Genomic DNA, 11,223 nt, shown 5'->3' with positions numbered 1-11,223 from the left:
CATCTTTTATGATTGTCATATGACAGCTGATTATTCGTCCACATGTACAAATGATTGGTTAGGAATGGTTGTATGTTGTTATTTTAAGAGGTGTTGTCATTTTAACGCACCCCGACCATCATATCTTTAAATCTAATGATCCATATTTATCACTTCATCTATCCCTGAAAAGTATAAATTAGTACTCCCTCCGTCCCATAAAGATGTCACACTTTCCTTTTTAGTTTGTTCCATTAAAGATGTCACGTTTCCATTTTTGGAAAAAGTTCTCTCTCACATTAACTTACAAAACAAAACCTCCTAAAATCTCGTGCCGTCCATAAGTGTGACATCTTTTGTGGGACGGATGGAGTATTTCCTAACTAATCTGTCCTTAAAAAGTATGAACTTTCTAATTTTGGAAAAATTAAACGACACATCATTTTATTCAAACTTATATCAGTACACTACTAACACTATTTGCATTATCATTAAAATCTGTGTCGAACCAAACATTCATATTTTTCAGGGACGAAGAAAATGATTGTTATTAGTTAAATTTTACTAATTATTACTCCCTCCGAGGGAGTAGTAAATTACATCCTTATAATATATTTTAAAAACATGAAGCAGAAAGTATATCAAATATAGTACTGTACATATTATCACACAAAGGGAAACTTATATTATTTTATATATGATCACACGAACTGGTGTGATACACATAATACATCAAATCCAAACATGAGTAGCATCAACACACATAACCAGACAGTAGGATAGTATAGGAGATGAAACGATTACAAATCGGAGATAAAAGGAACGCAACTCAGTTGATGAGAAGATAGGCATCGACGAGAGTGCAGAGAGTAACGGCAAGAGGAACATAGAGTTGAGGAGGAGGAGAGAGAATAGTAGATTTCTCATACTCAAAGCTCCATTTTGCCAAACCATCACTCACACTAAGAGTCACTTTAAAACTCTTGTACACTTTCAGAAGATCTCCTTCCAAAATAGAAAATGTGATGATTTTTGCAGCATCATCTATTGCCTCTATCAAAGCCTTGGCAGTTGTTGGAATTGCTCCTGTCATCAAATAAATATAGTATGCATCAAACTATATAATATCCACCAAAATATATGATTTAATTTGTGGAACATTTTATACCAACAATGTAGTGCCAGATCTTGACGCAGCCAACGGCGCCCTCCTCCCCTTCGACGAGCTCAACTCCGGTGAAGGCTGCCGGGAATATCTTGACAATTTCGTTCATGTCGAGCTTGAAGAAATTGTAGAACTTATCAGCTGGGCATTTGATTGCAGCGCTTGCAACTAGGGTTTCTACCTTGTTTGCCATTTTGGTTGTAGTATTTAGTTCAGTGTGTTTGGACTTGCAATACTATTATCTTCTGAATTTATATTGCTGTGGCAACATTATTTAAATAGTATTGGTTGTATATTCATCTAATCCACACCTAAAGAATCTTGTAATTAGTGGCCCACTTTGAAATCGGAGAAGATATCTTAACTAATGATTCACGACTGGGCTTAAATAATTAGTGGATTGAGATAATAATTGCGTAGTTATTCTTCAAATTTAATCAGTCAATTTTAATTAATGAAACTAGATACTTATGCAGGGGCAGAGTTAGGATTTCACTTCAGGATGGGCAAAAATATATTATATAGAAAAATTTTATGCATTTGAGAGGGGCATTTAGAGTATTTTGTTAATATAATTGAGAATTTTTATGTAAAAATACAATAATGTTGAAGGCATGAGGAGGGGCATTTGACCCTGCTCCATACATGCTGGCGCCGCCCGTGTACTTATGCATGCATGAGTTATGGATATGACTGAACTTTTAACATGTCACACTTATATTTTACTGCAATTTTTAGTACTGAATCTCACATTACACTAACTTATTTTCACTCACATTTTATTACAAAATCAATATGTAAAAGTAGGAATGTAAGAATCATATTTGATTAACTTTCTTACTTGAAATAGTAGCTTAAATATGTATAACAGTATAAGTATACAAGCAACAAATAATACTATATATTTGTATTAGTACTAAAACTTAGTTGCAATAAATACGATTTCACTTTCACATGTTCAACCGTTTTTGGGTTGAAACTCTATTATACGAATACAACAATAATTAATAAAGGTTGGTCTTAATTCTATCCTACACTCCGTCGTTAAAAAAAGTTTCTCTTATAAACATTATAATTCTAGAATACGAAACCTATCTCTCCATTAATTTAGAAACTAGTAATTTTTCTCAAATATATAAATCCATTAGTCTTAAGTAACGTGAATCACGAAATGCGCGTATTATTTCGTAGTGAAAAATTATTTTGTAATTATAGTGATCTACTCACCAGTTACCTACCCATCAACTAATGCAAACTCAGCGATGACGAACTTATGCTTTTATTAATTATTATTTCTCTTTGCATGTTTTCATTATTAATTATTGTGGTTGATTTTTGCAGACAACACATGATTATCATGTCAACAGTATATACGTATTAGATGCTAGGATAATTATCTCGACAATTAGATTTTTAATATCTCGTCAAAACCACCAATATAGATGAGATTATAGAATCTGTGATGATGTGTAGGCTATAAATGGATGAGGATATCTATTATATCGAATTAATGCTGCAGAGTATTGAGAAAATTCAACTCGCATAACGCAGAGATAACAACAGTGAAGGGTGTAAAAAATATTTTTAATTGGAGCTCCATTGTGTGTGTATTCAATATAAAAATTCAAAATATATCATAACAAATACTCCCTCCGTCTCCTAAAAGATGTCACACTTGTGAGACGGCACGGAATTTTAGGAGGTTTTGTTTTGTGTGTTAAATGAAGAGAGAAAATATAATTTTTATATTCATGTGAGAGAGAACTTTTTTCAAAAATGAAAATGTGACATCTTTTGTGGTACAAACTAAAAAGGAAAGTGTGACATCTATTATGGGACGGAAGGAGTACTTCTTACGTCCCAAGATAAGTGAGACGCTTTTTTTTCCGCACTCGTTTTGGGAAAATAATACTCCCTCCGTCCCGTTACATGTGACACATTTCTTTTGGGCACAAGTTTTTAGGTAATAGTCACTTCTAGTGGAACGGAGGGAGTATAAAATAGTTAGAGTGGAGAGAGTGTAAAGTAAGAAAGAGAATAATATAGAGAGAATTAAGTGAGACGCTTCTTTTTCCGTTTCACCAAAAGTGTCTCGTATTTCTTTTTGGAACGTCCCACCTAAAGTCACTCATTTCATTATAAGAAATATAGTAGAAAGTTGGTTGAAAAGGTTAGTGGTGGATCCTACTTTTAGTTTTATAGTACTCCATCCACGGTAGGGGTACCGTTTCTTTTCAGCACGAGATTAAAGAAAAATTGTGTTAAATGTGTTAAGTAAAGGAAGAATAAAGTAGGAAATGAAAAAGATAGAGAGATGAAGAGACAAAATAGTAAGAGAGAGTAAAGTAAGTGAAAAGAAATTAAATGTGTGACTTTTACTAAAAAGGAAATGACTTCACCACTATGGAACGTACCAAAATGACAAAATGATTCAACTACTATGGAACAAAGAGAGTAACAAAATATTGCAAATAAATTTAGTGAAACCTGGAGTATATTACCAAAACTAGTAAAAAGCAAATGAGTAGTTTATTGGTGGACGGACGAAAATGACAAAATGAGAAGTTTATTGATGGATGCAATAGAACAAAAAAAAACGTTAAGGACATTTTTTAATGCAGTTAAAGATGGTAGTTTTTGTTTCTAAATATACCACCTACACTTCAAAAAATATCAATATTGTTGGTGTCCCAACTAAAATTAGAGGACGCAAGTGGAAGCGTCCTAAAAATGCAAAAGTTTAAGTTAATTTGTCCTTAAATTTCGGAACACTTTCTTTTGCGTCTTAAATTGTTGATATTGTTAAAATTTTCCAACGCAAGTGATTGCTTTTCGATTTTTTTATCCTTATAATATACTTCATCCGTCCCCAAAGATTATGCACTTTAGGTTCAGCACGGGTTTTAATGTAAAATTGTTAAAGTAAGAGAAAGGTAGAGAGAAAAAGTAAATGAAGTATTGTTAGTGGAGAATGGGTCCCACTTTATTAGAGAGAAAAGACTTTCCAAAATTAGAAAGTACATATTTTAATGGAACAGACTAAAAAAGAAAGAGTGCATATTCTTGTGGGATGGAAGGAGTAAGATTTTTGTAGCGACGAAGAGAGTATATTTTAAGGACATACTACCTCTGTCCCTGAAAATTTGATACATATTACCATTTCGGTCCGTCCCTGAAAATTTGATACACTTCACTTTTACCATTTTTGGTAGTGGACCTCATATTCCACTAACTCATTCCTACTCACATTTTATTATAAAACTAATACTTTAAAAGTAGGACCCACATCCCACCAACTTTTTCAACTCACTTTCCATTACATTTCTTAAAACCCGTGTCGGGTCAAAGTGTAGCAAATTTTGGGGGACGGAGGTAGTAGTAAAAATTAAGACACAATTACTTGCATTGAAAATTTTTTAAAATTAACAATAATTTAAAATGTAAAATAAAACGTCTTAAATGAAGGATAAATTAATTTATTCTTATGCTTTTTTAAGATGCTTTCCAATTGCATCCTCTAATATTAGTTTATACTACTTCGGCTCGAGAGAATTTCCATTTTCTTGGAAGCTCTTTTCAGAATGCACTAATTAAACAACATATATTATGAAGTTTCCATGTTAAAGCAAAACAATTAAACATTGCATTTCCACTTATATTATATAAAAAATAACGGATAAAATGCAAGATGCATATACAGTACAAATACTCAATTTACAACAAACCATGCCCACAATGGGTTTTATTTAATAAAATTAAAATACATAGTATGCATAACACATGCATCAAATAACCATTCCAAACAACATAACAATATTAACACAATAAAATGGTCGTCATGACCATCAATACACACATAAGTCATAACCAACCCATTGCGGTTTTAGTTGATGAGGAGGTAGGCATCCACAAGAGTGATGAGAGTCGTTAAAATGGGAACATAGGCCAGAGGAGGTAGAGTGAGAGGACTTGCTCTCTCATACTCTATAACCCATTGCGCCGAACCCTCACTCACTTTAAGTGTGCACGCAAAACTCTTGTACAATTTCAACACATCTCCGTCCAACACAGTAAGTTTTATGGTTTTTGTAGCATCATCTATCACTTCACTCAAAACCTTCATCCCCATTGATAGCTCTCCTGCATGCAAAAATAGGTTTGATATCAAACACTTAGAAATTGGATCTGAATATTAATAGTAGTGTCTGATAGAAATCGATGGGTTCCATCCTAAAATCAATTGGTGATAGGAGGAGTGACCCATGAGATTTATTTACTAGTTTCAGTTTTCTCTTGACACCGATGTGGGACAGTTATATGTTATTTTTTTAGTTTCAATTGCCAACAGTGTCGAAAAGAAATTTATACCGAGAGCATAAGTCCAGAGCGTTTTGCAGCCGGCGACCCCTAGCTCTCCTTCGATGACCTCAGCACTCTTATAAACGGCGGGATATATGGTGACGATCTCGGTTAGGCGGAATTTGAAGAAAGTGTAGTATTTTTCAGATGGGGTTTTTGTTGGAGAACTAGCAACTAGGGTTTCTACTTGGTTTGCCATTGCTGAATTTGGATAAGTTTAGTGTTTGAGTTAATAGGGGGGTTTATCTTCTCGATTTATAGTGTTGTTGGAACAATTTTTAATTGCTATTGGTTTGATGGTTGGTGTAACCTTACACCTAATGTTTATAGATGGGAATTTTAAAGTCTTAATTAGATAATTAATAATTGTTGATGATAATTGAACGTAATTAATCGATTAATATACAACCTTGGATTCCTTACAATTACGACGTTTAGGAAATTTTCTTGTAAAATATGTAAAAGGAAACTTTACCTTTCATACACTTTAAAAGTTCAAACATGTACAATAGTACCCGGAAATACTTTAATTTGTATAAATTTATAAAGTAGGAGTACTATTTACAGGAAAAAAATATTAATACTATTATAACAAGTGAGTAGTCGTTCAAATAATACTCATTAAAGTTTGCGTGATTATATAAACGGGAAATTGTCCCAATAAAAATCCATACACTGCAAAATAAACACTCTAATTTAGTATGTATGATTAAGGTACTAAGGTGTGTAACAGTAATATATCTATGCCACTCAGATAATCTAGCTAATTAAGAATACTAATTAGGCAGGCTGCCGCACTAAAAATACATAATATAACACGAAATAAATTGAAACATTTGTCATGGCTAAAACTAATCAACACAGCTAGATGTGACTGTATTGACAAGATGATTGCATATTTAGACAGTGAAACAATTTGTATTTTATTTTAACAATCGAACATGTGTACATTACATGAATAATAATAATAATAATAATAATAATAATAATAATAATAATAATAATAATAATAATAATAATAATAATAATAATGATGATGATGATGATGATGATGATGATGATGATGATGATGATGATGATGATGATGATGATGATGATGATGATGATGATGATGATGATGATGATGGTGATGTGATGATGATGAGACCACGAGTGCTAGACGTCGATGATGAGACCACGAGTGCTAGACGTCAAGGGTCTTCACTTCGGCATGAGCCATGGATTGATTGGGGCCCAAGGATAAGAGGGAGGTCATGCCACATACCCAATACAGCTCGAGGGATGGCCAGAGAAGCGAGGAAGAGGGAAGGCTCAGATTTGAGGACAAATCCTTTCCAAGAAGGGGAGAATGATACGATCTTGGAAGTCGTGCATCAAGGATTTCAACTGCAGCTGGATTCAACCGGAAACCGCCCTATCAAGATGATATCCGAAAGCTATGAAACCACTATCATCGTCTTCTTCTTGGAAACAGCTTCGCGTGGGTATCTTGCACATCTCAATCGGAGTCCGAATGAGGGAGTTATGGCGGTTTTACAGAAGAACTGGCGAGGGAGTCCAGAGAGAACACCCGGGCGGGTGTTTTGCACCCTGCAATTCACCCGACCGGGTAAATCACCCGAGTCTTAGTTTTTGAGGGCCTTTTTCCACATTTTGGGCCCTTAGTATAAATACCTTTTGGTGTCATTTTTCATTCTAGATTAAGATTAAGATAAGATTGTGATTGAAATTATCTCCCTAGTGAGTTTTTCCTCTTTGAGGAATGTATCCAATTCCTTCCTTGAAGGTTGCTTGTCTCAATTTCATAAATTGATTCAAGTAGAGGTATGCATCAATGGAGTGTATCCATTGAGTAGTGGAGCCAAGGGGTGATAGAGCTATTGAAAGTTGCCTAGGGTTGTTTCCATTATTTTGGTCAAGGTCCTAAGGTCATAACTCTTTCATCTCATCATTATACACATGCTTTCCATTCCTAATCTTCCATCAATTCTTGTTTAGATTCAACTTTTGTGGTTAGGTCTACCTTATCCTTTGTTTTATTGATAAATTGAAAATCAATCTCACAAAAATAGTTAGATCAAGCATCATTAAATGGGTAATCCTTGGGAAATGAATCATAAAACACATGGATCCTTATCAAATAAATAATAATAATAATAATAATAATAATAATAATAATAATAATAATAATAATAATAATAATAATAATATAGCTAATGTAATAAAATACAAGTTGAGATCTTAATTCATAAACATGTATTTTTAAATGATATTGATTGTATGTTGGTGTAACCTTACACCTAATTAATGTCTATAAATTAAATAAGCAATCCTCAAATCTTAATTAGCTTATGATTGTTGATAATATTAATCGATTCAAATATATATATAACCTTTAAATAAACATCACCTAGTATTGACGTGATTCTTAAAATGAAGGTTGTTAGAATTGTTCTCATTTACGTTTATTCTTGCCTAGGGCAATGGGTTGGGCATCTAATCCATCTATAACCATTTTGTTGTAAACTTGGGAGAAGAAAGTAACTTCACCAATGATACATGTGTATGCTGTTTGGAAGATTTTTTTTAGCTCTAAAAGTGGGTAAGACACGTTTTAATTTCGCATCTCCAAGATGCGACGCGTTTGAGTTTCATTTAAATGAAACTGAAACTCAATGAAAACACCTCATAAATTGTAAATATTTCAATTGATCAAGTGGTGTGTTTGGTGGTATTAAGATCTTGTACTCATCAAAATCCTGAGTTCACATCTCCCATCCCATTTTTGTGCTTTTGTGTTTGAAGTCCTTAAGAATAAACTAAGGGGGTGTTCGGTTGGCAAGACTAAATCTCATAATTAAATATGTATTATGTTTGGTTCATAAGATTGATCCCCTCAACTTAATCTTAGATAGATAGCCTCATGATAATTAGTCATAGCTTCCTCCCTCCAACTAAAATAAGCCCACAACTTAATCATGACAACCGAACACCACCTAAAAATACTACTACGAATTAATTAGATTCAAACTTAATCCAATTAAATACAGAGGCACTTAAATCTACCACTTCATAATTTGAGCTATCCAACTACATTGTTTTTTCTAGGTGAATACGAAACTGAAACATGTCTTTCAACTTTAGAAATGCGAAACAGAATTGTTTCTCACGGTCTCACTCATATTTGGAAGTTAACAAGAAACTCTCTCATGCATGGAATTTGTTCCCCTTTTTTAATATTCTAAACCATTATATTTTGGGCAACTAATTAATGGGCTATTTTACCAATAAAATCCATATTTAGGTAAGTAAATCGTTTACATATTCTTGCATATTTCGGATTATATGCAATCATTATGAGGTACCGTACATAATTTATGCAAGATTAGGTAAGTTGATGATAACATATTTTATAATTTGATTTATCTCGAAACAATTATTTATTCCCGTCCCATGTGCAATGTCAAGTAGTATATCTTTCTTTCCCTTTCTCCATTCCTTTCCTTGTCTCTCATTGTAGTATTAAAAAAGTGGTTAATTGTATAACTTATATATAATCAACTTTAAGCCTTTCAGCATATATATTAAATTTTTATTTATTTTACTTTATAGTCCGAACTTTGAAAAATGTTTCAACTTTATCTAACCTTAATTTTGATTTAGTATATTTTATAGTGTGAACTTTTGAGGTTTCATTTATAGCCTGAATTTTGAAAATTTATTGAACTGTAGTTTGCACAATCAACAATATCAAATTTGAGGTTAATCTTCAATTATTTTATAACAAGATCTATTTATTTGATTCTATATACTTTATCGGCCAGCCAACACAAATATTTTGACATGCTAATGCTCAACATTCTTGGTTAAGTAATGATGATGAATTATTAGAAAGAGCGAAGAAGGATTGTTGTCACAGCTTCATTAAAATTTATGCTCAGTAATTAAAAAATATTGCTAGGTAATACACTTAAATCTAATATTAACATGGCCGTCAAAGTTCATGCATCAATCGAATATTGTCAGGAAAACTGATCAACATACGTTGTTTTTGGATGCTCCGCCCGGGTCAATGGCGGAACGCGGAACCATGTACAAGCTACGAGAAGTTTAAGCTCTATTTATTTTAATTTTTTTTATTAAATAGTAGTAATATCTTTAAATTTATGGCATTTTATGTAAATGGGTCATGTTAAAATACCCATAGCATCCGACTCACAACTAAATTCAATTATACACTATTAGATCTTAAAATGAGTGGATAAGATTAAAGCTCAAGGATTTCAATCAATAGTAGATAAAATATCAACAAAATGGTAAAATAGTCAATTTGTTATAATATACTCCCTCTGTCTGCGAATAGGAGTCCCGTTTTTCCATTTTAGTCCGTCCGTGAATGGGAATCTCGGTTCACTTTTACCATAAATGGTAATATAGTCTCGCCTTCCACTAACTCATTTCATTCACATTTCATTTAAAATTAATCTACATAAGTGGGAACCTTATTCCACTAAATGAGACCTTCTAATGGCGACGGAGAGAGTAATAATTTTCACGGGTTTTTTTATATCAACATTGTTTATTACAAATATCAACACATTGACATGATAATTTCAACATAAGTACCCGAAAACATCAACACAGTTTTATTAATATTGTACATGCATTATATTGATAGTTTTTGATACATTTGTTGATATAAAATATGTTTAGCATATACGAAAATTGAAATAAAAATTATAAAATTTCATCATCCGATCATCGTCGAAATATATGCAATTGACATCTCGTTAGAATCCTTATGAAATTACCTTTAACTTGATAAATTTTTTACGGAAAAATATGCTAAATCGAGAGAGTTACATAAATTTTAAATGTTAAGATGATTTTGAGGAGAGAGAAAGAGGTTATTTTTAACTTCCATATATAATCATTGACATTAATACCATTTAAATTTATTTAATAACTTTTTAAATTTAAAATATAATCAATTTGTCATTATTTCAATCATTATATCTCATAACCTAATGACTAAGATTTGGTCTTAATTTGGGATTGTTAATTAGTTGGCAATTGACTAAAATGTAAATTATTGTGCAAAAGTCTCTACCATTTTCAACGAAGTATATGAATATTATTGTTTCAAAATGAACTTTGATTTTAGAATAAATAGCTCATACCAAAATATTTTCTGCATCCACCCTTGCTTGGTTGCCAACCCAGTGGGTCTACATTCCAGGTACTCTTCTCCATAAGGTCGTTGGGCTTTACACCCCATGTTCGGCCCCGGCTGATTGACTGGCTTCCGTGTGAAATTTTAGTTTTTTTTTTTTTTTGTTAGTTCTATTAATTTAATATATACTACTATTTTCTCTATAAATATTCCTTCAATTTTTTCACACCTCAATCTCTCTTTTCACACTTCTAATTATTTATCTATATGCAAATTTGTCGGAAATAAATCGAAGTGCTCATGCAAAGTTTATGGCCTATACATATGCGATAGGGTGGGAGTAATAAATACTTTCTCCGTATTAAAAAAATAGAAACATTTGAAACGACACAGATTTTAATACACAATTGGTAAAGTAAGTGAAAAGTAAAGTGAAAATAGAAATATTGTGAAAATAGAAAAAATTGTGAAAATAGAATTAGTGAATTGCGGGGTCTATGTCCAAAAATATTTTTAAGGAACAGACCAAAATTGAGATAGTTGCTAT

At 32.3% G+C, this 11,223-nt stretch overlaps 2 protein-coding genes across 2 annotated transcripts; both read right to left on the bottom strand.

The window, feature by feature from the left end:
• Positions 1-641: 641 nt before the first annotated feature.
• On the bottom strand, positions 642-1,376 carry LOC125202338 (MLP-like protein 43). Its single transcript, XM_048100717.1, has 2 exons — positions 1,148-1,376; positions 642-1,065 (listed from the first exon to the last, which is right to left on the bottom strand). The coding sequence occupies exons 1-2, from the start codon at positions 1,335-1,337 to the stop codon at positions 809-811; spliced, it is 447 nt and encodes a 148-aa protein (XP_047956674.1). The 5' UTR covers positions 1,338-1,376; the 3' UTR covers positions 642-808.
• A 3,402-nt stretch (positions 1,377-4,778) lies between these two features.
• Positions 4,779-5,733, bottom strand: LOC125202196 (MLP-like protein 43). The gene is made up of 2 exons (XM_048100557.1): positions 5,513-5,733; positions 4,779-5,284 (listed from the first exon to the last, which is right to left on the bottom strand). The coding sequence occupies exons 1-2, from the start codon at positions 5,700-5,702 to the stop codon at positions 5,028-5,030; spliced, it is 447 nt and encodes a 148-aa protein (XP_047956514.1). The 5' UTR covers positions 5,703-5,733; the 3' UTR covers positions 4,779-5,027.
• Between the last annotated feature and the right edge of the window lie 5,490 nt (positions 5,734-11,223).

This window comes from Salvia hispanica, chromosome 1 (genome assembly GCF_023119035.1).
Source record: "Salvia hispanica cultivar TCC Black 2014 chromosome 1, UniMelb_Shisp_WGS_1.0, whole genome shotgun sequence".
NCBI lineage: Eukaryota > Viridiplantae > Streptophyta > Magnoliopsida > Lamiales > Lamiaceae > Salvia > Salvia hispanica.
The sequence above is the reverse complement of the archived record's forward strand: the minus strand, read 5'-3'. Positions and strand labels throughout refer to the sequence as shown.

Bases quoted from the DNA above. Each gene is read 5' to 3' on its own strand.
- LOC125202338 (XM_048100717.1), bottom strand. From the start codon at position 1,337: ATGGCAAACAAGGTAGAAACCCTAGTTGCAAGCGCTGCAATCAAATGC. The intron at 1,066-1,147 runs GTATAAAATGTT...ATTTGATGACAG, and splicing joins GATCTGGCACTACATTGTTG to GAGCAATTCCAACAACTGCC.
- LOC125202196 (XM_048100557.1), bottom strand. From the start codon at position 5,702: ATGGCAAACCAAGTAGAAACCCTAGTTGCTAGTTCTCCAACAAAAACC. The intron at 5,285-5,512 runs GTATAAATTTCT...TTTTGCATGCAG, and splicing joins GCTCTGGACTTATGCTCTCG to GAGAGCTATCAATGGGGATG.